The sequence below is a fragment of the Gavia stellata genome, chromosome 10, assembly GCF_030936135.1.
Source record: "Gavia stellata isolate bGavSte3 chromosome 10, bGavSte3.hap2, whole genome shotgun sequence".
NCBI lineage: Eukaryota > Metazoa > Chordata > Aves > Gaviiformes > Gaviidae > Gavia > Gavia stellata.
Window position 1 is genome coordinate 33806724 of NC_082603.1, and position 27972 is coordinate 33834695.

A 27972-nucleotide genomic window follows, 5' to 3' on the forward strand; every position below is an offset into this window, starting at 1 on the left:
AACTCGCAGCGGCGGCCGGCCATGGTGCGGATCGTGACGGTGAAGACCGAGCCCTACGGCGACCAGAAACCCGGTACCAGCGGGCTGCGCAAGCGGGTGACGGTCTTCCAGAGCAATGCCCACTACACCGAGAACTTCATCCAGAGCATCCTGGCCACCGTGCCGCCGGCCGAGCGGCAAGAGGCCACGCTGGTGGTGGGGGGGGACGGCCGCTTCTACATGAGGGACGCCATCCAGCTCATCGTCCGCATCGCCGCCGCCAACGGGGTAGGGCTCCGGCGCCGCTGGGCTGCGCCCCCCGACACTGGCCTGCACCCGCCTCGGCGGGGACGCGGCATCGCCCCGGGGCGGAGGCCGGGCCGGCTCCGCGGGGGGAGCGGGGCGGGCTGCGAGCTGGGGGCGGCCGCGGGAGATCGCTGGCGCTCGGCGTGGCCGTGGCGTGGAGGGAGATCGCTGAAGGACGCACGAGCTGACGAGGCTCAGCGTGGGGACGGCTCGGGTCTCGGGCAGGAAAAAGGACCTACCTGCTGGTTTTACCTCCCTTCGATGCAGGAGCCGTCGGGCGCCTGCCCGTGCGGAGGTGGGAAGTCCTGCCGCTCTCCCGCTGCTGCCTTTTCGTGCTTTGGGCCGTAGTTTGTGTTTTCCAGCTGGCAGCGCAAACCGGTGCCACGACGCGCTGGTGGTGAGGTGCGCTGGGCGGGGAGCAACGTGGAATTCCACGGAAGGGATCGTGCCCCTGTACTCGGCACTGGTGAGGCCGCACCTCGAATGCTGTGTTCAGTGTTGGGCCCCTCACTACAAGAAGGACACTGAGGTGCTGGAGCGTGTCCAGAGAAGGGCGACGGAGCTGGTGAGGGGTCTGGAGCACAAGTCTGCTGAGGAGCGGCTGAGGGAGCTGGGGTTGTTCAGTCTGGAGAAGAGGAGGCTGAGGGGAGACCTCATCGCTCTCTGCAACTCCCTGAAAGGGGGTTGTGGGGAGGTGGGTGTTGGTCTCTTCTCCCAAGTGACAAGTGATAGGACAAGAGGAGATGGCCTCAAGTTGCGCCAGGGGAGGTTTAGGCTGGATATTAGGAGAAATGTCTTTCCTGAGAGAGTGGTGAAGCACTGGAAGAGGCTGCCCAGGGAGGTGGTGGAGTCACCGTCCCTGGAGGTGTTCAAGGAAGGTGTGGACGTGGCACTGGGGGACATGGTTTAGTGGGCATGGTGGGGTTGGGTTGGTGGTTGGACTTGATGATCTGACAGGTCTTTTCCAACCATAGTGATTCTGTGATTCTGTGGTACTGGACTGTTTGTCGCTGCTGGAGTCTTCATCCCTGTAGATTCATCTTGGCGCTGTCACTTGGCCAACCCAAGAGAAGGCCAACAGGGAATGCGATGTTGTAGGGACAGCTGAGCTGAAGCCGAATTTGCAAAGCAAGGCTTTTCCTTCCATTTGGTCTTTTCCAAATGAAAAACATCCCCTTCTCCTGGGACACCTGAGTCCTCCTCAGCAGCAAACCTTCTTCCTCACAGACCAACAGGGAGAGTGAGCTGAGGATGCTCGGTGGTTAGGGTCACACATTAGGGTAAAACCTTAGAGTTATCTATTTCAGCTTCCCGGTGACAATCGGGTGCCTCAATGCCTTTAAATGTCTGGCTTCTTATGAAAAAGATAAAATTAGAGATCACTGCCTTCTTGTGGCATAAAGAAGCAAATAACTTCCTTTAAGCCATGTAGAAATCTGTCTTTTGTGTTTAGCGGTAGCTGTTCAGTTTTCGGTTCGTGTCCCAGCATCCCTTACCAGCACTGGCCTTGCCGTGTGCACCTGTGGAAGTGATGGATAGTACAGCCTTCCCCGATGGGAAAAGCAGCAGACACTGGTTTATTTGTTCTAAGAAGGGGCTGGAGTTGAAAGGTACAGCGTTCATGCCTGACTGCACGCACAGACAGCACCTTGGATCCCTGTGAATAAGCAGGCTGGGAGGCTCATTCCCTGCGATAAAGCCTTAGTTTGTGCAGGTTTTTGGCTGTGCACTCAGGGCCTGGTGGGATGTGGCAGCCTTCCCAGGCACCGTGGAGTTCTCCGTCATCTGTGTCTCAGGTCAATTCCAGAAGTAAGCAAGGGCCTGAAGGTAAAACCGTGCCAGGGCCTGATTAGGTGTCTTCTTGGGAGGGGGTCGAGGGCCAGTCACTGCTCGAATCCTCCACCCTGATCGTGCAGACACTCATGTACGTGCAGCATTACACGGCTGAGCTTTCTGCCAGAGTTGCAGAAGCAGGTCCCAAGGGGTGCGCTTGCTAATGGGCATTTGTCTTGTAGTATTTTGTCCGCGTGAATTCAAAGTGCTAGGACAGAATTGGCTCTGAAGTCAGCAAAATGTTTTGGAAAGGCGGGAAAGGAAAGAGGAGGTAGAAGAAGAAAACAGGAGGAAGAATATGTGGGTTAAGAGCCAAGACACTAGTGTGTGAGGTGAGAAGTTTTACTTTTAAAAGCTTTTCGTTCTGAATCATTAATTTATAAAACAAGAAAATGGCCATGGCCTGAAACAAAATGTTAGACTATTTCAAGCAAAAATTTGGCAATATTACAACATTACCAGTCATCTACTGGTGCAGGTTCTCTTTACCTTTGTTACAGCAGAACAGAGGTAGTGGTATAGGCTTTCCAGAGTGCTGTAGAATGCCATGAAATTACCCCGTTTTTTTTTTGCCCCCCAGAGATTCAAAGAGGACTGGTGGGTCAAAAGCACTGCAGAATCGTAGATCCTAAGTATCCCGTTTAAAAAAGAGGAGTAAAAAGACATCATAAGGGAGCACTGAAGAAAAGAGCAAAATATCCCCCAAATTCTTTAATAGATGAACAGCAGGTAAAGCCTGAATAAGTAACTAGGAGGAGATACAGAGAAGTGATCTGCAGAATATAGAGGCACTGAAAGCTTGATACACAATTGCTGGCTAAGTTTGAGTGGCGCTGGCCTAAATAAGGCAGTGCAAGTGTCACATTGCCAAATGCAAGAATGGCAAAATTATCAGGTCCCAAGAAGTGAGGTGACTAAAAATAGGAAGTTTCATTAGCAAACGCAAAATGCTAGTTTTTAGTAAATTTCTCTGTATTTGCTTTCCTCTTTTGGAATGTTTAGGGGATGCTTGCTTCGTGGTTTTTCTCTGTAATTGCAAGTACTAGTTCCCTGATAGTTACCACAGCATAATTGAGTAAGACCCTATGAAAATTCCATTTCTTCATAATAAATGTGAAGTAACTGGAGGTTCCCTACCCTTCAAAGAGAAGGGTGAACAATTTCTGCTAACCAGTAAGAAAGTGTACTGCAGAACAGGGGGCACACGGTAACTTGATTTTGGAGACTGTGGTTTTGTCGGACTGCTGGGGTTCTTTGGGGGGGTCTCCTGATTCCAGCAGCCAGGTCTCAGAGAAAGACTCGGTCATCTCATGCTGAGAAATACTGAGTAATATAGAGAAAACTCCAGAGGTGGGTGCCCTGCCTTGTCTGGACACCTGAACCCACAGTGCTGTTCCGTCTGCAGAGGAGTGATTATTACAGTGCATGTGAGGAGGGACTGGTATATAGTTATAACATGAATGTGGTGAAACTGAGAACAAGGTGTAAGGAGTAAAGATGTAATGAAGGGAAGTTTGGGCTACAGTCTTTTCTAACATAGCTCTTCTGATTGCTTGATTGACAGGGTATGTGTTATACCAGGCTGTATTCACTCGTCTAAAGTCAGCCAGCCTGCCGCCAGTCCCAAAGTAAGTGCTGGAAAACTGTATTTCTGGTCCTAGGGAGTAAGAGGCGACTGGGTGAATAATTTTAAAATCATGTGATTTTAAGATCTGGTTGAGTGGTCCTCTCGAGCCACAGGAGAAACCTGCATTCGTAATTGTTAGTTTTACAACGTAAGGAAAGGATGCTAAAGTGAGTTTTAGTTTTGTCTCCATCTGGAATGGTTAACATATAACCAAGTACTTATATTTGACTAGCAACAACTCAATTTGTAGTTGCATGATTAAGGAGTGTTTATCCTATTTATAAGTTTGCATTTATACAAGTAAACTAAACCAGAGATTGTTGGTTTTGCCATTCTCGGTTGGCATCCAGTATAGCATACCTGCTTTGTTTTGGTCTGTTGTGCCAGGTTTCCTTGATGTTATTCCCACATAGTTAGTGAGTCTGACTCTTTAATTACGTGAATAAAAGCTTAAAAGCTCCTGTCAGAGTAGAGTTGTGGCTGTGCAATAGTTTTATGTCAAAAGCATGCAAAAATTACAGATTCGAAGCTATAAATCTAGATCTCGTCATATAGCTAGCACCAGCTTGATTCACTAACATTGTCACCCTCTATTCAACAAATTTACTGTGCCCCTGGTTCCTTCTTACATAAACAGATTTCAAAGTGCTGCAGAGTAGCTACATTAAAGCAAATTGCTTGAAGGTGTTTTGAATGTCAGGCAGTGCTTTGCATGTTAAATGCTAGCCTGGTTTTGTTTTACTGCTGCAGGACAAACAGTGCTTTTATTAGAAATACTGCTCTCTACCCTAGAAAGTTTGGTTTCCCGGCTTGGCTGCTATTAAGCTTTTTCCCCGCTCAATTATCCCAGGGAAATCAAGTGTTTAAACTCTGTTGCAGTGCTCAGCACCAATTTATTCGCCACTGCTCTACTTGTGTAGCTCTGCTCCCTTTTTCTTTGTACTGTTCTGCCATAGCCTCCAGACCAGTTCCCTTTCTGACGGTGCTGCTGAGCCCATAATAAGCGGTATGGTGCGGTGCAGGCTTGGAGAGCCATGTTCCGGTCCCAGCTAGACGGTGCTGACGTTCCTGGCCTCAGGATCCTGTCTGTGGAAGGGGCATAATGGGACTGGCACATCTGCAATCTGCTTTGGGCCTGCTGATGGGAAGTGTTTGTTATTGCTCACCCCTGTCTCGGCCTCACTTGTTTTTCTTACCTAATTTTTAAGAAACCTCTTACTGACGTCTCTTCTGCTTGTTCCTGTCTCTGCACAACACTCTGCAGTCAGCCTTAGCCTTGCTGGTTTACAGACCTTCGTCTGTTCAGCGGTCAACATCATTATCCCACAGAATAGACTCCCTCGGTCCTCAGGGTCAGATTTTCCCTTTAAGTAAAAGCTCCTGGTATTAAAAACATCAAACTAAAGTGATCATAAAGTTCTTCCAAAAGGCAATCCCTTTGTACCAGAATTAGATGCAGTGGTGCTAGATCCTACAGGCCATTAAGAAAAACCTCAATTTCTGGTCTTTCTTACATTACTGTTTTTCTCAGAAGCAGAAGGGGAAATTGAGATCTGATACGTGAAGTAAGGAAATAGATGCCAAATTGTGCCATGGGCGTTCCCATGCAGATGTGTCCTGGCTTCAGATTATGGTGGGTTTTACAAGATAACCATGCGTGCCGCGGTCCTTACAGCTTGGGGACTGCTTTTGCACTGGCTTAGCTTCTTTTTGCCTGTGAAGTTAATGGGCTTATATCAGTTTACAATTGCAGGTTATTAAGGCAGTCGTCAGGTGGTCCGGTTTCAGTGCCTTTTGGAATTTTAAACTCTACAACAATGAAACTCCAGCTCAAAGGAAGAGCTAAGGTCCTTTGCAGCTAATCTCTGCAAATCCAGCAGACAGAGAGTTGAAATTCATACTAACAGGGGTTTAACTGTAATCTCCTGGGACAATGACTCCGCATAACCAGAAACCTCAGCCCTGGCTGTGCTGGTAGGGCAGCAGGACAGAGTCTAATGCCTTCTCTTTGTCAAGGCAAAGTTTGGGATAGGCGAGGTGGACTGAGTAGGTGCCACCCGTATCTGTTATGCCAAGACGGAGCTGCACCAGGATCAAGAAACGCACTCTGGTGGGTCCTTGCCATCCTGTCGTGGTTCTCTCTGAGCTAGCCAATATATTGGTTAATGTTGCAAATGATGAACTGGAACATATCTTAGAAATAAAATGAAATAACACAGGGTATCAGTAAGAAGAAGTGCAAAGAAGGGCGCATAGTCAGAAGTAATAAAATGTGGATATAATATGTACATTTGTAATCATAGTGGAAATTGCAGAGTAACATACTAAGCAGCAGATCTGATGAGCAGACCACAAAGACTGTTGGGAGTATCATCCAGGTATCCAGAAAAACAAATGTCATTCCTGGATTTTTAAATAAGGTTGTTGTAAGCAGAACTGAGGAAATAAAGTCTCACCAGGAACGTAAGTCCTGATCTGGGGTACCACCCCTCAGAGAGGATACAGTCTGCTTGGGGGAGACTCCAGCAGGAATGACCTGAGGTTGGGGAAACAGGGCCAGTGAGGAAGGAATGAACTTAGCCTAGAGATGGGGAAGCATGCTGGCAGTCTGCAAACGTCTGCAATGATGCTGCAGGGAGGAACATAATAAATTGTTCTCTGGCCAGCTAGGGAGAGGGAAAGAATTAAAATTGCAACAGCGGAGGTTTAGGTTAGACATTAGAAAGCATTTTGGAAGCTTAAGGTTAATGAAAGGAGTGCATTGCCTGGGGAGGTCATTGAATCTCTGCCTGGGAAAACCTCTAATGAGAATGGTTTGGGTAGGGTTGACCCTTCCTATGGCAGGGCCTAGGTGACCTCTCCACAGCCCTTCCAGCCCTCTTTCCTGCTACTGTACTTCAGCCGCTTTTTACCCCTGATGGGAAGCGTTTGGGCCCACAGATGAAGCTTCTCTAGCACATCCTTGTAAGTCTCTGAGAAAACGCTCATGTATGTCTCCCCCTCTCCCCTTCTATCCGCACTGTTCCCTGCTGTGTATAGCCACCTTGCCGTCACGTATACGTACTGTGGGTTACTGGGTGGCTTCCAGACAGCAGCTTGGTCCTGTACACCTCAGACCAGAGCTTCTGTCCCTGATCCTGCAAGGTTTAACCAGCTAACGTCTCTGCTCCTCACGCTAGCATCTGGCCGAGCCAACCAGTGCCCTCCCTCCGCTCCACAACCTTGTCTGCATTTTGTAAATCTGGATTTTTTGGGTTCGGGTGCTGGTTTCTAAGAGGATCCAGGGACAGGGGCTATCTCTTGGTGGGCTGGGACCGGAAATCCCAGCGTATTCCTGGGACTGCTGGAGATAAACCAGCTGGAATCCCTCTCCCGTTCCCCGATGCAGGGGCAGGACAGCAAACACCAGGGCAGTCCAAGGTAATATGCAGATTTGGGTGTGCTTTGAAGAGCTGACCTTTGAACAGAAAGTTTCTCAATCTTGGTTGCTGGTGTGTACTCCTCTCCTGGCAAAGGGAGGATCAGCCCCTACTTGGCGTGACAAACCTGGTATCTATAGCAGCCCTGCATATAGCGATTTCATCCCTATCGCTGCAGAGCTCTTTCTCTGCCACCCATCTAGCTTGTCTCTTAATTTTAACCAGGGTGCAGTGTATGTACAGAACAATGTGTCTTAATTCTGGAGTGACTTGTATGTACGTGGTTGCATGTATGTGCGCTCATGCTGTCGAGATGATATTTTTCCTCTCTGGAATCTCTCAGCAACTTCACAACCTAGGTTTTTAATTAATTCTTACGGAAACAAACGGTTTTGCAGTTGGAGCAGCACTCCTTGTCTGACTAACAGGCTTGCAGTTGGTCTATTTATTTTACGTTGGCTCCATTTGTCTTGGCATTGCCAAATGTCACACACAGCAGTGGCTGCCTGGACCAGAGCTGTACTCCGGCAGAAAGCGCGTGGTTTTGGCAGCTGAACAGCGGGGTTGTTCAGGGCTCTTGGCACCCTCTGACGGTGAGTGTGCAGGCAGCAGCGCAGGGACTAGAACTTTTCTGCCCATAGGAGCTAGGGAAATGTGGTTTCTGTTTTGAAGGAGAGTCACAAAGTAAGTGCAAAATACCTGATTTGACTCTGTTTGTTCCCTGGGGTTTCATGCTGCGTACCTTTTTGACTGGTCACAGAAAAAGAGCATAAGGATAATGCCTGCTGAACGGGGAGAGAGAAATGTGAGAGAGAGGAATGGAAAGAAGCTGAGAGGAGAATCACAGAATCACTACGGTTGGAAAAGACCTGTCAGATCACCAAGTCCAACCACCACCCCAACCCCACCATGCCCACTAAACCATGTCCCGCAGTGCCACGTCCACACCTTCCTTGAACACCTCCAGGGATGGGGACTCCACCACCTCCCTGGGCAGCCTCTTCCAGTGCTTCACCACTCTCTCCGGAAAGAAATTTCTCCTAATATCCAGCCTGAACCTCCCCTGGCACAACTGGAGGCCATCTCCTCTTGTCCTGTCACTTGGGAGAAGAGACCAACACCCACCTCCCCACAACCCCCTTTCAGGGAGTTGTAGAGAGCGATGAGGTCTCCCCTCAGCCTCCTCTTCTCCAGACTGAACAACCCCAGCTCCCTCAGCCGCTCCTCAGCAGACTTGTGCTCCAGACCTCTCACCAGCTTCATTGAGCAGAGGGTCTGGTCACAAAGGAGTGGGCATCCTGGACCTCGGAGAAGCCTGACCCAAGGGTATTTGCAGGGGATGAGAAGAGAGAATTACTGTTCAGTCTGGTTCTTGCACAGTGGGTTTTCCCTCCGCCAACTATTTTGCTTGCCTGAATATCAAACTATAAGATGCTTGGAGGAAGGCTGTGCTGAGGGTGGGTTAGTGCTGGAGTGGGAGGTTGGGAGAGCCCGGCTGCCTGGTCCCAGCCTTGGTGAAGAAGGGTCCAGACAGCCGTGGCTGGGTGGGGTAAGGGAAGATGGCAGAGCTCATGCAGCAGGAGAGGGGATGGGGCATGGACTGATGGTATCGCTCCTGCTTGCTCTGCAGTGTTTTAGTGAAGTTTAAGTCCTCTCAAAATCATCTTGTTTGTCTTTTTATTATTAACCAAAGTCAACTGTTAGTTCATAGCTTTAACTCTGTTCTTGCATGTCTGAAGTGTAAGACACTAAAAGGGGACCTAAGCTAGCAGATGTCCCAGCCTGCTGCAGATCAGCTGTTTGGAGGGGGAAACACCCTCACTGGCCTCTGACTGCCATGAGGAATAAGAGACCTAGGAAATATGACCACGAGAAAAAGTTAAGGAGATTGGGGTTGTTTACTGTAGCAAAGAGAGGGCACTCAGAGTCTATATGCTAAAGGATTTTTTTAATGTGTGAGAAGTTGTCAGGAAGAGGATTATGATCAATTTGTTTTCTGTGTTGGCTCAGGAGGACTTAAACCACAGGAAGGAAGACGTACAGGAGATTGTATGAAAACACTTCTAACTGCAGGGCTAATTATGCACTGGCACAGCTTACCTGGAGAGAAAGGCTTCAAGACCAAGTTACATCAACTTTCTGGAGGATGCCGTAGGTGAATTTGGTCCTGCAGCAGTTCTGGGGAGGGAGCAGATGACCTGCTGAATTTCTTTCCAGCCTGTAAGTGATCTGTAATGATCACAGTCATTCAAGCAAAGCCTCCTAGATCACAGATAAAATGACTGGAGCAGAGACTAGGGACGGCTCCGTAGAGGTGGTCAGGATTCACCTTTGGTGAGCTTTTTTCACCTCTGAATCTTCTGGCAATGGCGTGATCACCAACCCCCTATACCAGTCCTGGTTGGTCATTTACTGGTGATTTAGTTTATCCCAAGTAGTGATGCAGATGTTGCAGGACAGCCCGGGGACGGGGTGAGCGCCCCAAAGGCGGGGTTGATGGATATGCCCTTCATGCACTAGCTCATCACTGAATTTTATATGTCATTTGATAGAGTGTGTTTCATTTTATATACATAAGCATACTAATGACCAACACCTTCCTCCCCAGCTTAATTTAGGTTGATTCCAGTATGTGTCCGCTTAATTACACACACAAATTCCTAACCCTCCATAGGCCCTTTTGCTGTCAGTAAGTCCATGTGCATCTTCTCCGTGCAGCCACGAGAGCTGGTAGGTGGCCTGTGCCCTCCTCCTGTCACTTAATGCCGTGGCATTTCGCAGGGCAGTAAGTTTATCTCGCTGGGAATAAGAAGGGAAAGAGCTTGCTTAGGCCTTCTCCTGCCAGGGGACTGTCTGCGGTGAGGCTCCTCATGGCTCATTTTGGGAGCTGGATTTTGTTTTCTGTGCCACTAGAGGGAAACCTGTACCTTTGCGTGAAAATAAAGGGCATCTCAGCTGCAGGATGCTGAGATAGCATGGGTGTATAAAATACAAACCAATTGTTTCTAGCTGCATAACCCAGGCAATCTCGCTGTTGGTGTAAAATACGCGTTGTTCTAGTTCTGCAGTGCGCATGCTTCAGTGTGGTTTGGTGGGGAAAAGAGAGGAATTAAGGAATCAAATCTTGAGCCCATGCAAAATAAATTGCTTCTGGGGCTTTGAGACGGGAGGGCTCTGGATGGACCAGGCAGCTTGGTTCACGTGTGGTCTGTTCAGGCCAGCGCCCTGCAACGTCCCGGCTTTCGTCTTAAGCCAGCGCTCACCCCTTGGGCAAGCCTGGGTAGGCGGCTGCGTGGGGCAGCAGCCTTCAGGGATAGCTGAAATAGTTTTGCTTTCCGAGAGCAAACCTGAATTAAATTCCCCTTCCTTGGGAATTAAATTCCCTCCCTAAGGAGCAGACGCGATAGCTTGTCTGGCTCCTTGGGGGACCCAGTTGATGCATTCACAGAAGGTCAGGTAGAGCCTTTCTCTCCAAAGGTGTTTTTCTGCCTTCAGTCATGAGGTTTCCCCTCAGCCTCATACAAATTGTCCAGCTTGATTTTAACGTACTGATGCATACAACAGAATCTCTTTATCCCTTGGAAGAAAATCTGTCAGTTTTTGGCGCAATGACAGAATCAGCACCTCGGGAAACAGTCTGTGAGTGCCTTCCTAAATTGTCACAGTTCAGCCGTGTACACATCTCCTTTTTCCCCCTTTTTAATAATGGGACAAACTGAGTCATTATGAAGTGTATGTTCTTCAACTGCTCCAGTAATATCTATAAATTGTTTCCAGCAGCTCGGACAGAGGACTCTGAATGTTATCGAAGAGGTTTGGAGGAAATTCTGATTTCAGTCTAGCATTCAAAGTTACCTTCCCCATGTTGGGGAAGATGATGCTTCATAAAAGTTTCTTGGTATCTGAGTCTCTTCAGTGTGTGTTTTAAGCTGCTCCAAAATGAATAGCTTTATCAGCTGCAGTTTTCCAAAATGTTTGATTTTTTTTTTTTTGTGTTTTTAATAACTCCGGGTGCATATACTGCCCTTGGTGAGACTTGTGTGGGTGTTCAGTTGAAACGATTGCCTTTGCAGCTTTTTAGCTACTCTGGGTTTTTCTTAGTCAAAGGTTGACCCACTATTCATCGTGGATAACGTCCGTGTGTTTGAGAGGGAGCCCATGAGGAATCCAGGTTGTCAAAGCAGGAGCCGTATGAGCAAACTGTAGGTAACAGATCTGTTGCCTTCCATTTTAAGAGTGACCTTTAACTCACCAGACTTCGCAAAATAACTCCGGCAGAGCGCTGCCATGCCTGCTGGAGGCTTACCTCCCGGGGACCTGCCGCCCTGGGGAGCAGCGTGACGGCTGGCTCCGGCCAGCGGCCTGCCGCTGCCGTGCAGATCTGCTTGGCTGGCGAAAACGCTGGGCTCCGTGCCGGGGCAGCACGTCGGCGCATCCGAGCAGAGGGCTGAGCTGCTCAGCGCCTCCCCTCTCGCCCCTGCCCCAAGGGAGAACCGGACGGATTGACGGTGCTGGGCTCCGGTGGGTTATAGCACGGAATGGCAAGGAGCTGTGCCTGCGGAGAACAGAAGATGATAAAGAAGACAAAAATCCCCTTTTCCCAGCCGTTTCAGTGAGGGACGGCAGCGTGGAATCGTGTGTTCTCCGTGACATTGATCCTCCACAACAAGTGTGAGAAAACGTCTTCAGTTACAGAAACCACACACAAGGAGCTATTTTTGGGTGTTCAACAACTTCACTGAACTTCTGTCTAATAGGGGCCATTGCTGGTGTCAAGATTGATTTTTGTCTTTTGGCATAATTTACTTTTTAAATGCATTTGTATGAAAAAAGAACATGGAAGACGCTCCTCTGCCTCTGTTGACCATGCCAACAGCTCCTTACAACGATCAGAAACCAGGAACCAGTGGGTTACGGAAGAAGACCTTTTATTTTGAGTCCAAGACGAACTATTTGCAGAATTTTATCCAGAGTATATTTTTTTCCATAGACCTAAGAGATCGACAAGGATCTTCTATGGTAGTTGGAGGTGATGGGAGATACCTTAATAAGTCTGCAGTGGAACTGATAGTCCAAATGGCTGCTGCCAATGGGGTTGGTAAATGTTAAATGACTAAATTCCTGTAGTTGTGTAGCGGATAAATGCAGAAAACTATAATAATTTAGTCACTATTAGATTTAATTTTCCCAAAGACTTTATTCAACTGCTAATAGTTAACATTTTAACGTAAAATCAGTTTGGTAGTACAGATGCAGTTGGGTAGAAGTCTGTGGGATTACACATGCAGCAAAGAAAACAAATACTGCTGGGTTTTTGTGCGTTCTTGTTTTGTGTTTTGACATGCCACAAGCTATGGGCACCTGTGGATTTCATAGTCTCTCTATCAGATCATAAAACCCTGATGTTGTTAAGAAGTGAAGAACCGGTGGAACCACGGCTCGCCGTTCAGTGGCAGCTCAGCAGAAGCTCTTTCAGCATTGGTCTGAGCTGCTCAGCGAATGAAAAGGCAAAATATGGTTGTCTCTCAACAAGTGTGAGTTGTGGCTGTGTGATAAGTGCTCCACGAGCCTTTGAAAATTTGATATAAGATGAGAGGTAGCAAGTGAGTGGCAGCCTTTACAGTTGTGCTGAGAACCTGTGTTTTGGAAGCAGCACAGAAGGTTTGTCTGTTTGCAGGAGAGCACGGTTCGTGCACCGCAAGGCTCTTGGGCTCTGGGGTTTTGACTTTTGTTTCCTTCCGCTTTTTAAGAAGAAAAGACTCGGCTGTCTGTCCTGGATCTCTTAGTGCAGAGCAAACTTTATGCTAAGAAACCTGGCTCTTAGGAATTTGACAGAAAAACTTACCTGATCACAACAGGGTAATTAGTAGTGAATGGGAGAATAGGAGGAGAGAACTTTTTTTTTTAAAAAAATCAATGTATTTTCCACCTTGGGGGAAAAAAAAATCCTTTGGCATTGCAAATTAATGTATTCCTCTTAAGTCAGTGTATGGGCTGAGCAGAAGAGCTGGAAAATGTGCACAAAGAGCCAGGCCTGCTGCTTGGACTGCTTGACACTAGGACAGGTTTTCTGCTGGTGAAGATGAGATTAGACTGATCTTCACCAGCTGAGACTGTTCTCATACATTTCTTTCCAGCAGTGTGGCCCATGTCTGCCTTAAATCTAGTTTTGCTGCTGGGTTTGATATTTTTCATTGACTGTTTTTATATAGTCTGGCTAATACCTGTGACTATCAGCATTGTGCTCATCTCGCTCTATAGAATAGAAGGGATGAGTCCAAGAATGTTCTGAAATAGAAAAAATGCATATTGTGTTTTGAGTATGCAAAAATCTCTTTGTTGGTGTGTGGCGGAGACAGGTACGGTTACCTCTACAAAAGCGGGGTCAGCAGGATTTCCGAATTGCGCCAAACACGCTTGCTATGTCGGTAGCGTCACATTGCATATTTTAAATGATGATTATTTGGCTAAAGAAGATGACCCAAGGTAGTTTCTCCACTTAACCTGACTGGTATCAATAGAAGTGTCTCTGTTCAGAGACTGTAACTGTGGCATGGTGTATGGGATTGGTGAGGTTGTTCCTGTGAGGCATCGCTTGCACAGAAGGAGGACTCGAAGGGTGTGCTGATGACATGATGGAGCTGTGGACACTGGCTACCTTGGCCTTGAAAACACGTTTTTGGTGTGAAAGCACCATCCTGCGTTACTGGGGGAAGAAGGGGGACTGCGGGAGGTCTCCTTTATTGCCCGTGTGCATCTTTGTGGGGCTTTCAGTAAAACCAGGGTGGTGGAAGTGTTGCCGGGATTGCTTCAAAGTGTTGTAACCTAAAATCGCTGCACAAAGGGGTCTGTTTGTGGGCGGCTCTGTTTGGAGCATTCTGTGAACGGTCTTGCTGCATCATTACATCCTTAGATTTTTCTCGTAAGAAATTCCAGAGAATTAAAAAAGAATAAGTGTAAATGGCTCAGCACGCTGCTACACTGAGCAACCTTTTCCAGTGGTTACCACAAAGGATTTAGCATTGGATGGGGTGGAATGACTGCTGAAGACCTCTGAAAGCCGAGGAGGACCTGAAATCAGAGAGCAGCTTGCATGGAGGCAAATTTTTCCTCTTTTCCTTCCTCGCCGCGGGAGCAGCAATGCACATGCAAAAGCCGCGGTTCAGGTGTGCAGGGAGGACGAGCTGGGTAAGGACAATGGATTTGATGCATTCACCCAGCTTTCCTGCAGCCACTGTGTGGCTTGGGAGGGAAACTCCCTTGTTTTACCGGTCCTCCGCAGCATCCCTTGAGCTGCATGCGAGGCCTGCAGAGCACCGATGCAGAGGGATGTTGCGGCTGAACGTGACCCTTGAAGGGAAGCTGGGAAACAAAAGGTGACGTTTTAGAGAGGAGCTTCCTGGAGACTGCATTAATTCTTGGTGAAACTGAAGGAGCAAGACTTGGAGGCTGGAATAAAACACAAGACAAGGTGTGCTGGCTTGGACTGAGAATGGGGGAAAAAAGCAAAACCCGTGTAGACTGGGCTACTTCAAATTCAGTGTATGGTGTGTAATAAGCCAGTGTGATCAGCCTGGTAGACAGGCACTGTGAGGGCTGTAATATTAGCTACTAGGACCAGCTGAGAGAAAGGCATTCACTTTGGGTTTATAAACTGCTGTTTCACATTTACGCTCATTGTTTGCTAGAGGTGCCGTTCTTTTTAGCGGCTCTTTGCTCGCCCAGCCGGGCTGTGACAGCTGTAGCATGTAGTAACCGATCGGCAGCGAAGCCGGGACTTAGCACCATGCAGTGCCGTGGGAGAGGAATCGCAGTCATCCAGTGCCCTTGGCTTAGCACCTAACGGCGACCTTGGGGCTGGGAGCGCTGCCTTTTGTTTTCTGGTTTATCTTGCGTTTGAATGAAATTCCTCCTCTTTTCTCAGTCGTATACAGGGTCTAATCTCCTCGGTTGATGGAGAGTAGTCTGGTATTTTTTTAAATCTCTGTCACCTCATTTGGGGGCTATGGTAAGGAGCATGTTCTTCCAGAAAAATACTCATCTTCTGTTTTATTACATGAACTCCAGCAACTGGATCCTGATTACCTTGTATTGCTTAGCACGTTGGTCTGGATTTAATCTCGGTGATATTACTAAATTTCTGGGAAGGAGGTGTGTAACCCGCTGCGAGTAAGAGAATCTGCAGCTGGTCCCGTGGGAGTAGTGATGATGTTCCATTTTTGTTTTGTTTTGGCTTCTCTCAGTCCCATTGTGTCTTTTGAAAGCAAAGTTCGAGACCATAGCCAAAGGGGTTAGGTTTTTGTTGTTGTTGTTTAGATGCCTCTGGAAAGCTCAGCTCTTCAGTGCAAGCTGCCGTTTCCAGTTGAGCTGCAGCATTCATAAAGGAAAATGCTAAAAAGGCACAACAGAGCGGGATCAGATGCTGACCTTCACTGTACGCAGCGGAGAGCTTTGGCAGCCTCCCAGGAGCAAGCTGTTTGCTTGCGGAGAAGCAGCGTGTCTCCTGGAGGCTCTGGTTTACCTGTCACCAGTGTTTGGGGGTTTTGGCGGTTTTGCTCTTTTTGGGATCTGGGACCCACAGTAGTTTGTTTTGCTCTTTAATTTTCAGATCGGCCGCTTGGTCATCGGGCAGAACGGCATTCTCTCCACCCCAGCGGTGTCCTGCATCATCAGGAAAATCAAGGCCATCGGTGGCATCATTCTGACGGCCAGCCACAACCCCGGTGGGCCCAATGGAGATTTTGGCATTAAATTCAATATTGCCAATGGAGGTAAAGTTTCTTGGTTTGTTTTGATGTGCTTTGTTTCTATTTGGTCGTTTCTTATGTTGACCTCGAGGAACCTAATTTAACTGTCTTAATATCAGAGAGGGTCAGTGCCCTAAGCAGTGGGTTTCCCTAAACAGAGCAAGTGAGTGATCTGCTCCCCTCATACCCTGATATTCCTCTCCCAGGGAGGTATTCCCAGCCCCAGCTCTCTTGCCGTACTTCTGAAGTGCACTTCTCTTGCAGTCTGATTCTTTAACATCTTCCCCCTTGCCCGTTTTATCTTCCAGGTCCTGCTCCCGAAGGCATCACGGACAAAATTTTCCAAATCAGCAAGAAAATTGAAGAGTATGCAATCTGCCCAGATCTCCAGGTGGACCTGAGCACCATTGGGAAACAGCAGTTTGACTTGGAGAACAAATTTAAACCATTTACAGGTAAACGACTGTTAGTCCTCTTGGAAAGTTTCCTTTCAGGTGGAGTTAGCGTTGACCTGCCGTGAACGGGCAAGAATATTTGGTGTTTCTGAAGGACAGACGTGGTCATTCTGACCTCTCCTTCTCGTCTGTTGGATAAGCCAAGCAAGGACATCGCTCCTGGTCACCCTGGCATCCTGGCATTTTTTTATCTTGGCCTGCATCTTACCTTGTGTAGATACTTTGATTATATCATTGTTTCTGTCCTGCAAGAAGCTGTACTTAAATAGGTAAATCTGGTCCATGAAACTTCACTAAAATCAGAGACTATTTTGTCTGTAAGGCTACCGTTAACACGTTCTTGAGGAACAGACAATTCTGCAGTTAAAGTGCATTTTCCTGATTAAAAACTACAGCATTAGTGTTTAATCTTTATAACTGATTTTTTTCCCATGGTTTCATGTATAAAAGCTCTCTCTGTGAGTGGGAAAGCCACTACATTTTGCACGTGACTTTTGTCAGTTAACAGTGAAATATGAAAATACATTAAAACCAGGCTTTTGAAAAACGCTTACTGCAACTATTTTTTACCATCTCCTGGTGACCTGTGCTTGTAATTAAAAAAAAAAAAAAAAAAAATCAAAAGATTCTAAGAGTTGGTATTTCTCTCAGTCCCCATTTCTGTATAGTGGGATTTTTATGTTAATGGGGATTTTATGGCTCTGTCTTTATATGGCCTGTTAGTTGCAAAGGTGCAACTTTTTCAGACTATTAGGTGCACAGTTCCCATTGAATTTGGTGGAAATTGGAGATCTGTTTTTATATGTGTACATATATATTTTTTTCCCTTTTCCTTTAATCCCACTCTCCAGGTGAGTGGAGTGGGACTGAGCCTTCTCAAAAGAAGTCCAGGGAGCCCTAGCTGGGAACAGTGTTTGTCTGAAGGATTTTGGTGGTCCGTTAGGTCTGTAACCCGCTTAGCAGGGACAGCCTGTAATTAAATTCTTAATACAGGACCACTATTACTGTCTTTATGAAATGATTCTATGGGATGTTTAAAGGCTTTATGCTGAGCCCTGGCCCTTCGCACTTAGGACTGTCAGCACACTGCCACGTGTAGCAAAATTACTTTTCTACAAAGATTTCAAACTGTGAGAGTTGGTCTCTATTTGCTTTTTTTTTCCCCCAGTGGAAATTGTGGACTCGGTAGAAGCTTATGCGAATATGCTGAGGAACATCTTTGACTTCAGTGCGTTAAAGGAACTGCTTTCGGGGAAAAACCACCTTAAGATTCGCATAGATGCTATGCACGGAGGTACGGGTGGACTTGGGTTTGGGGCATTGTGGGGGGCCGGGTGTCCCTGGGGCTTTGCCACCTGAATCAGAGAGAAAGCTTTTTTCTGGAATTTATATTCATCACTTGTAAATTTTTGTTTTGTTTTGTAACATATCGCATTTTTCTTTTTGCAGGCAAACTTTTTATGGCTTTACGTTGTTTTCTTTTGTCAAATGTTGGGACTCGGGAATTGACCTAGGGCAGAGATGTTGGTGGGGTTCGGGGGGGATGCTGTGTGGCTCACACACATCAATCCCCGCTTGAGAGACAGAGGAGGTTAGCGCTGATGCTGTGATCAGAGCTGCCCTGGTAGACTTTACATCAGTCAGTGTCCCTCGGAGGTCACGGCAGTTAGGCAAAGATCTGCCCATAGGTATTTGAGTACAGAAATGGGACCGTTAGACTGGTTTATATAATTTAATATATAAACCAAGCTTTTGAGTCTCTTCCAGTAGACATTTTCAGGAGCACCCTTGCTTTCTTAGCACCTTGTTTCCCTTGTCTCCACACCATTCCCATTCCTATGCTCATTTATTTTTTATTGTCTACGTTACCAGTGTTAGAGAGCAGTAAATCCTATTGTACTGCTGGATATCTGTGAATCGCACGTGCGTTTTGTTTTGTTATGTGGGGCTGTAATACTAATACCTCGGCGTACTTGGGGCACAAGCCCTTCGCAGCGGGGTTCTGGCGCACGCGCTGAGCCCAGGGTTTAGTCTCATCCTCACTTCTAAACCCATGGGTAGTTTCACTTAGTGGGACAACCCCTCAGCTGAAAAGCTTGCTTTGGCAGGAGCTTGTGTGCCTGAATGGATCAGGCTTGAGCACACCTATGTGCTGCTTGGGGCTTTTGATGCGCTGCTTGTGCTTTTGTACCATAAACCATACAAACTGACCCAAAGCGAGCAGACCGCAGGCCTGGGTGGTTCCGTGGCTGGTGCAGGGCTGCCGGAGGGCGGAGGCTGACTCGTTTCCTCTTCGTTTTGCCTTGATAGTTGTGGGCCCTTATGTAAAAAAGATCCTGTGTGAGGAGCTTGGAGCCCCAGCAAATTCTGCTGTGAACTGCACCCCGCTAGAGGACTTTGGTGGCCACCATCCCGACCCCAACTTAACCTACGCTGCTGACCTGGTCCAGACCATGAAGACGGGAGAGTACGACTTTGGAGCTGCTTTTGATGGAGACGGGGTAAATGGGCTGTTCTGTATTCACCCTTTTCCCCTCCAGCCAGTTGTGAGGGAGTGTCCGCTCAGCTGCTTTTAAGCAGAGGAGGACGAAGGCGAAGACCTTTTTCCTCTCTCTCTCTCTTCTGTAATTGCGAAGGGAAGTGAACCACTTGCTGCAGTTTGCCACCATGGCGACAGTTGGCTACTGTGTTAGTAATGAAGACTAAACTGTATTTAAGTAGCTTTAAAGGCTGTGAAAAATCAGCAGGAAGGTGAAATACTCTACAGGTGTTGCTATGTAACTTTTTCAAAACTCTGTGTTTATTTCAGTGCAGTCAAAAATCTCTGTGAGCTGTTGGGTTTATAGGCTGTGCCTGCCAAGTAGAACGGTTTCTATCATTGCAACCTTTTTGCGCTAAGCGGGGATGAGAGCTGTTTCTCTCTTGTCTTCACCAGGATCGCAACATGATTCTTGGGAAACACGGCTTCTTTGTGAACCCCTCCGACTCCGTCGCCGTCATCGCTGCCAATATTTTCAGTATTCCTTATTTCCAGCAGACTGGGGTCCGTGGCTTTGCCCGGAGCATGCCCACCAGTGGGGCTCTCGATAGGTAGTATCTACCTCTGTGCACGGTGGTGGAGGGGAGGGGAGCCCTGCCAAGGAAAGGGACTGTCCCTTTTTTTGGGCTTAACATGTGTCTATAGTGGGGAGTGAGTGCATGGTCTGCTTGAAGGGTGAAGCAGTGCCAGGGCTGCTGCGGGCTGGCTGCCATGGGAGGCAGTGAAGTTTAATGAATTAAATCCTGTTCGGGGCCATGGCAGAGCTGGGCTCTGCCCTTGGCTCTCTCACTTCTCTACAGATAAGCCCAAACAAATGATCCTCCCCACCCGTTTTTTTTTTTTTTAGTTTGATAGTGATACTTTGTTAGATGCTTTGAGATCTACAACTTAAAATTGCTTTAGAAGAGCTACGTGTTTATATCTGTTCTTTAGTTGTGCATCCCACCCATTTCCCAAATGTTACACCGGGATAAAATAGAGGATTGCTGTACGAAGAATTACTCATTGTAAAAAACCAAAACAGTGGCATGACCTGCCTTCAGCGTTACCCCCAAAGAGATGCTTGGTAGCAACCAAAGCTCCTGCTGCAGTATTTCACGTGGGAGTGCTAAGAGTCCAGCTGTGATGTGACTTAGCCTTCTTACCTTTGAAGGGTGGCCCATGCTACAAAGATTGCTTTGTATGAAACTCCAACTGGCTGGAAGTTCTTTGGAAACTTGATGGATGCAAACAAACTGTCTCTGTGTGGAGAGGAAAGTTTTGGTACTGGTAAGTCAGCGTTCCTGATTTCACCAATGATGGTATTATTCTTCCTCTTAGTTCTTTGTTGTGCTGGGTAGCTTGGGATTTATCTTTCATGTGTAGTTGTTAATGCTTCTAAAATGATAACATAAAAAAAAAAACTTGCAAGAATCGCTGGTGGAAGCGAACACAATGCTAAAAGTTTTGTCAGGCAAGAGCTAGTTCTCCTTTCAGTTATTTAGGAAGGCATATGTAGATATGCAGGAAGTTTAAGGGCCTCTTTACTAGCCCGGTCATTGAGTCTATGGGGATTAAGTGCAGTGTTAAATGTATTTTTCAACTCTTGGTGGCCAGGAAAACCTTCTAAATGTTTTCATTTCTGGAAAGAAATATGGTTTGGAGCATGCAGTTTTATTAGGGAAGGTTTCAGGTCACTATTAAATCTCTGAGCTTAATAGGGCCCTCATTTTCCTGTTCTAAAAACAAGGTATGATTTATAAAGTTTAAATTAACACTTGCCTTTGAACAGTCTAAGCAAGTTATTAGGTTACTGAGAAACAAAGTGAACATCTTAAGGAATTTACTAGGGGTGTGCACGTGACACAAAACTATTATTTGTGCAGGGAAGTTAAAGCGAGCAGGTTTTGCTCCGCATCGGAGCGGCGTGCTCAAAACGCGCGGTGTCCTGGGAGGCCTCGGCAGTTCCTGAGTTCTACCACGTGGTTTTAACGTCTTGACCATGGAAATGGGACCTTCCCTGCACGTGGGAGGTCGGCACCTAATTCATGCACAAAGGCTGAGTTTTATCTGGTCTGAATTCTCCCTGAGATCGTGTTTTTCCTGTTCTCTAAAGGTCTCTGGGGCAGCTGGTAGGATATGCAAGGCACAGGGTCTTGAGGGAATTCAGGTTGGATGATTTCAGGCGCAAACCTTGTGCGTTTTCATTCCACCACTCCATAATTCAGAGAAACATTTTAGCCTGTGCGTGGGTGCCTCACAGAGCAGGGATGGCCTTAAATCGCCAAATGCCTGAAGGTAAGTGCTTTGTGGAAGTGGGGTGCGCAACTTGACGCGAAGGGATTGCCCCAGCTTTTCTGTAGCTGAGGAAATGGCATCACAGACTCTGGTTGGAAGCAGGTTGCTGTGGGGCTGAAGCAGTCTTCAGTGGCAATATTTCTGCAATTAAATGCTATTCTGACACATGGGATTGGGCCTCAGGTTGGAAGGAAAGGGGAGTTTCAGAAAATGTATCGCTGTAAAGAAATCTTGAAGTAAATCGTGAGTAAAGAAAGATTTTGGAGTTTTGCCCTGAATGATTTCAGCATGCGTTAAGTTTATGTTCTGGACTTTGGCTAATGAGAGGGCACCGGCATTTCAGTAAATAAATAAAAACAAAAAGCAGCAAATGATTCATGGAGCTGCTGATAGGAGATGGTCTCTAATGAGCAGCTCTCTAAAATTGTTTCCATCTTTTATTGTATGAGCAATGAGCTCATAGTTTCTCTCCATCCCCCAATAGGCAAGTGACTCTACATTACAAATAAAAGTGACTAATTCCATTTGCAGCAGGGGCTGAGAGAGAGGTTTGAGTTCTTGGCCATGCAGCATCACGTCTGAGTGGCCAGGGACTGAAGCAGTTTTGGGGGGGGACAGATTAAGAAAGGGCCCAGGAGTGTTGGACGCCCCCCGCAATGCCAGGGGGGTTTGTCCAGCTGGCAAATGCACTTTAAGGAATGAAAAGGGCCGAGGGAGGTTGTTTGATAGTAAGTTAATGAGGAGTTGTTCGGAGCCGGACAGAATGTGAGTGCTGAAGGGGAGAGAGGTGAAGGAGCAGCCAAATAGACCCAGTAAAAATTGAAACAAACTGTGACCCGGTGGGACTGGAGTCCAGGAGCAATTAGAGTAATGCGACATGACAGAATTCCTGCTTGCTTTCTTGGGTATTTTATTCCAGCAACAAGTTGATACATCACATGGGACTTCTGTTTATTTAGCATTCCTCTCCATCACCTCTGTACAGCTCTCTCCGCTGTAAAGGACCGTGAGGATAATTTATCGCTGCGTCCACAATAGTGGGATTTGTGTAAAGCGCCACGTAACCCGTGCTCCAGCCCCCAGCCTTTTTCCCCAGATGATTGCCCACTCTGGCAATTCTTGAGAGGGTAAAATGGCAGCTCTGGAGCTCTCTCTGCATTAGCAGGCATACCCTATCTCGTTGCGATTTCATTAATACCTATTTGGAGGTTTTCCAGAGCTCGAGAAGGATAAAACTCAGAAGTTGTGCATGCGTGGGGCACAGCGCTGAACTCGTAAGCCAGAAGCATGGCGTCTGGGTTGGATGTATTCTGGGTTGCCATTTGATCCCTCGCTTAATTTGGGTGTTCAGGGTGCCGTCTAAATTGCAACACCCTCTCGGGTTTCCCGAGGGCCTGGGTGCTGTGCAGCCCCTGACCGGTGAGCTCCCAGGGCAAGGCTGGGCTGGCCTCTGACGGGCTCCTACTCTCTGCGCAGTGCTTGCCTTGGAGGAATCCTCTTCTAGCCAAAACGGGGTCTTTTAGAGCCTTTCAGTGCCTGGCGTGTGGGACCGAGAGCAGGCACGAGGCGCTCTTCTGGTTTCCGCACGTGAACGAAGTCCCTCCTTGCACTGCTGTTTGCCATCCAGCAAAGCTGCTCTCCTCTCCGTTGTGGGGTAGTTTTGGAGTCGTTAGGGTTTGGCTTCCTCAGCGAGGGCTGACATTTTTCTTGGTGCTCGGCCAGAATATGTGCTGATCAGAGTATGCTGATTTGGCAGACGGTATGTGACAGCTGCTTGAAGGGGTTGATGTTAGTCCTTCCTGAGCTGTTCCTTTGCATTTGCCTTTTTTTTTTCCTGATGACCTTTTTATTGTGTATTCCCCATTACTTCCTTGGGAACAGAACTGAGGATCTGTGAACAATGAGCGTGTGTGTGTGTGTTAAAAGGGGCCGAATGTTTTATTTGGGTTATAGCTAAAAGCAGATGAGATCTTGAACCGTTTTAACAATGCAGCAGGGATCGAGCTCATGAAATGCCTTCCATTTGTGCATTTGTACGGCTGCCAGTTGGATAGAGGAGAGGAGACAAGGTAGGGCCGTAGCACAGGCTCTCGCGTGAAAGGAGGTGGGAAATGTGTTTCTGCTGTGGCTCTCTGCAGGCTCCGACCACATCCGTGAGAAGGACGGGCTGTGGGCTGTCTTGGCTTGGCTGTCCATCCTAGCCACCCGCAAGCAGAGCGTGGAGGACATCATGAAGGATCACTGGCAGAAATTCGGCAGGAACTTCTTCACCAGGTGGGGAAGGCGCTCCTGACGCTCACACTTACCTCTGTCCTGTGTTCGACCCTCCGAGGTCGGAGCCCCAGGCACTGATGGCACCAGCATGTGCTACCGCAGTGCTGCTCCTGCCTCGTTCCACTTGCTGTTTCTGTCCTGTTGCACTAATTCAGAACTCCCTGAGCAGTTTGCTGCAGTATGCAACGTATCTGGGTTAAAGAAAACCGTGGGTATTCACCTTAACCTTTCATGATGTCCAGTTTAGCATTTGTTATTCTAAACGTAAATCTAGTAAGTGTCAAAATCGGCAAAGGCTGTGCATTTTATATCTGCAGGGTATCTGCAGATTTTTTTTCTTGCAAGGGTCTCTTTTGCCATCGGAACAGTATGCTGCTTGAGACCACAAATCGCCAGTTAATTTGTAGTATCTTCAGTGATGCCAATGTCTTATTGAATGGATTCCCATCTCCTAGGCCGTTACTTACCTGGTTGAGTTTGTCCAGTCCCAAAAGACTCTAATTTAAACTGCAGTAGACATGGAAGATGAAAAGGGAAGGAGTGAGAACCAACCTGCACATAAGCAGAGGTGGAAACGGCGTCTACGTGACAGCATTAGACAGAAATCTTTCAGCTTGGAAGACCTACATGAAAATTCTGTCTCGAATTGCCAAGTGAAAGAACTTGCCTTTCCCCCCTCCCTCGCACCACAAAGCCAGCATACATCTGAGGCGTTTAAACCTGTGGAAAAAATGCCAAAGTCTAGAATAAAAAGGCAGTCTTTTAGCTTGCTATGCAGACATACCTCTGGTGCTAAGTGCAGTGGTAGGCAGGTTAGCAAGCCCGTGCGTGCTTCATCTAGCCAGCCTGGCAAATAAAAGTGGCTCAAATCACGCTGGCAATCAGAGTACAAAGTCTCGGATCCCGACGTGTGCTTCAGCCGCTCTCTGCTGCCTCTCTTAGCTGGGTTAATGAGATCAAAGCTGGCACTGGTATGTTATCATGTGCTGCGATCACACCTGCATTTTGCTGTGGGGACACAGACGAGGATGTTCAGGCAAAATTGTTATCGTGAGGAACCTGTCGAGATCCTATCGGCAGAATTAGAATAAATTCTTTGCAGTCAGCGTCGTTGGAGTCTAGCCCTCCGCCTTCGATATGCCTGGTGCAAGGCAGCACAATTTGTGCTTTCATCTCTCCTGACGCCGAATGTCTGTGATATGTTGCAGCGTATCCCACGGATTTGTATTGGATCGTAGCTATATTTCTGCCCACGGATCCTCCTCTCTTTTCTTCCTGTCCTCTCCTCCAGTAAGGGAGTAGAGAACATCTGTGGGGCAGACCGCAGTGCTTAAACAAGGGCATCACAAACCATTGCTACTCATTACAGCCTCCCCTTCCTAATCTTTGTTGTGTGGTGACTGGTTGTAGATATGACTATGAAGAGGTGGACGCAGATGCAGCTAACAAAATGATGAAGGATTTGGAGACTGTGATGTTTGACCGCTCCTTTGTGGGGAAGCAGTTGTCATGTGGTGACAAAGTCTACACGGTTGAGAAAGCTGATAATTTTGAGTACAACGATCCCGTGGATGGAAGCGTCTCCAGAAACCAGGTGGGCATAGCCTGGCCTGGGCTGAACGTGACCTCAGAGGGGTGTTGCGCTGTGTATTTTGGGCTTAATCTTTGTCCTTTGCATTTGCACCTGCTTTAAAGTCAAACGTTGCATTTGTTCCTTGGAAAATTCTGTCTGCCCGGCTTCTGCTGCTGGGATCCTGCCCTGCGTGAGGGAAATTGCTGCCTTGGAGAGGGAAGGGAAATTGCTGCCTTGGAGAGGGAAGGGTCTGGAGGCTGCTCCAGCCCCAGCAGGACCCGGAGAGGGAGCAGAGTTCACTCCTTCCCCTCTGGGGTGGCTGTAAGGAAAGAGCTGAGTTGAGGGGGATCCTTTGGGCGATGGGTCAGCAGCTGAGAAATGGATTACGCTGAATAAAGAGTTGAAACCCCACTGGAGCACGAGGCACTAACCCTCCCATTCCGGTATCATCTTGTCTCTAGCACCAGACCCCCAGGTTGCTGCAAGTGACTCCTCCCTAGATGCGTTTGTCCCTGAGCTGATGGCACTCCTCGTGTGCTTGTCCCTAGGAGGGCAGGCAGCAGTGCAGGGCGGCTGTAACAGGGGGTTGAGTTCCAGAAGTCACAGGGGTATTAAATACATGTGAGATGAGTAACCTGTCACCAGAGATTACTGAAATAAAAATGTCCTGTAGATGGATTGGTTTGACAGCATAATGTGGAAGCAGAGTAAGTGGAAAGGAATAATGGAGAAATCCTGCAGGAACGATTGCCTTGCCTGTGGGATGACAGGAACATTTTCTTGACGTCCTGTTTTCATGGAAAAGCAGTGGGTTGGTAATGCTTTGTCTGACAGAATCAGTCCCTGGCTCTTGCTTCCAAGCAAGTGCTGGGGCGAGGGAAGCAGCAACGCGCTTCGTGTTCAGGAGCTCTAGCAAGTTCTCCAGAGTGGGTTAGGAGGGACACTACCTCCTCCGCGAGTGGGGAGAGGATACAGAGGAGCCTTCTGTGGCTCCCTGAAGAGGAGGCGCTCTGGGGTCGTGCAGGTCAGGTGTAGCCACGCTGGGTCTCCTGGAAAATACCTTGGGTACCCAAGAGGCGCGTAGCTGAGAGGCTCTTCTCCTCCCCTCCTCTCTTACCAGGGCTTGCGGCTCATCTTCTCCGATGGCTCCCGCATCATCTTCAGGCTAAGCGGTACTGGCAGTGCTGGAGCAACCGTGCGGCTGTACATCGACAGCTACGAGAAAGATGCTCAGAAGATACATGAAGACCCCCAGGTAAGCATTGCATCTCAGTCATGGCACCGCTGCCTCCCAACCTTCCTAAAAAGCTTAAATCTTTGCTTAGCACTGCTTTGCTTAGAGCTATGTGGTGGTGCTAGATATTTTGGAAGCAAGGGCTTTGCTATCTTTAATCCCAGTATAGATTTATTAAAAAAAAAAAAAGCTCTATGTGGAACAAGTGTTACTTATTCAGAATCCCTCACAGCTGCTCCTGCAATCATACATTAGTCTTTCCTGTTTATGTTACATCTACGGCTGGTTGCAGGTGTGGGAGGACACTTTCAGTCCTGAACTGACCTTCTAGTTGAAATGTTGCATCACTAGGGATATGACGACCTCATTCCTATACCAAATTTGGGAAATACTTGTTCAAAACAAAGAAATGGGGGTAAAAGGATGCAGTTGTATGTAACATGACACTGACTTGTTGTGTGCTAAGTATAATATGTGTTCTTTACAGCATCATTTAAAAATGCTGTTGACCTCTCTTGTAGGCACGGGTGGAAAGGAATCCTTATTTTATATTCCCCCAGCAAAGAGTCTTTAAGCTCTTTTTGCATAACTTTCTGTGCCATTATTGACAAAAAGACTGAAAAAAACCCCTCATATTCTGAGAGGCACGGACTCGACTTACGATTTAACTGTCCTGTGCCAGTGGTGCCACGGAGTTTGGAGCACGGCACAATGAGGCTGGCAGCAACACCGGAGCTCTGCTTGGGTTTTCTCTCCAAACCCACGTGTGGTCGTAACGCTGCATCCCTCACTGCGCCGTTCCTCTCGCTGGTCCCGCAGCTCACGTTGTGAACCTGAAACAGTCCCTTGACCAGCAGTGCCGAGCTTTGGGTGTCCCGGGCTGACTCCAGACGCTCGCGAGGGAAGGGTGGACGCGACGTGCGTAGGCTGCACGTGCTGCTCTGCTCCGCGGTTCTGAGCCATCTCTTTCCTTTCCGCAGGTCATGTTGGCACCTCTCATTTCTATTGCACTGAAACTTTCGCAGCTTCATGAAAGAACCGGCCGCACCGGTCCGACCGTCATAACATAAAGGCTTGGTCGGACACCGTGCTGGAGCGCACACCGAGCGAAGGAAGACAGCCTTTTATTGTCAAATCTGTCACTAAAAGAGGAATATTAATTTTATCTCTGTATTTAAGAACACTGTTGAACTGCTAAGGATAGACAATAAAACCCAGCCCCTGTCAACACTTCGTGTGCGCATTGCTGTGCTGCTTTTCTGCGTCACACAGCACTGCTGGCAATTTGTGTATGGTGCTCATTAGCACAGCCTTTTGGTTTAGCATATGTACTTTTTTTTTTTTTTTTGGTTTAAACAAAAGGCTGTAGAAATAACAAAGAGACAAAATTGTTCAGTGATACAGGGGCTTTTTTTCTATCTTGGAAACTTTCCTGGAAAAGAGGCACAAATACTTTGTTAATACATAGTCTTTTAAATGCGATGTCTCTGAATAAGCAAGGCTGTGTATTAAGGGTGAGTATTTTTCCGCTTAGGTGGATCTGTCCTTTCAGAAACAAATTATGTAAATTGACCTCCATTTGCCATCTGCATAAGAAAAAAGCCGCAACAAACCCTCCACACAGAAATAAGCAATAACAAGCATTGCAGGATATTAAAGTGATATGAGCTACAATTACTGTTCAGTGCTCTTTTATTTTCTTACATCAT

The 27972-nt window shown here is 47.5% G+C and overlaps 1 protein-coding gene across 2 annotated transcripts; it reads left to right on the forward strand.

The window, feature by feature from the left end:
* The first annotated feature begins 21 nt into the window (after positions 1-21).
* Positions 22-27932, forward strand: PGM1 (phosphoglucomutase 1). 2 transcript variants are annotated; one of them, XM_059821827.1, is made up of 11 exons: positions 22-267; positions 15773-15935; positions 16220-16366; positions 17535-17660; positions 18677-18867; positions 19302-19456; positions 20059-20174; positions 23321-23456; positions 24867-25050; positions 26150-26284; positions 27244-27932. In XM_059821827.1, exons 1-11 carry the CDS (start codon positions 22-24, stop codon positions 27331-27333), a joined length of 1689 nt encoding a protein of 562 aa, XP_059677810.1. In that variant the 3' UTR covers positions 27334-27932. The 2 variants fall into 2 exon arrangements, with proteins under 2 accessions (XP_059677810.1, XP_009808988.2); XM_009810686.2 differs by lacking the exon at positions 22-267 and adding an exon at positions 12001-12258.
* Positions 27933-27972: the final 40 nt, after the last annotated feature.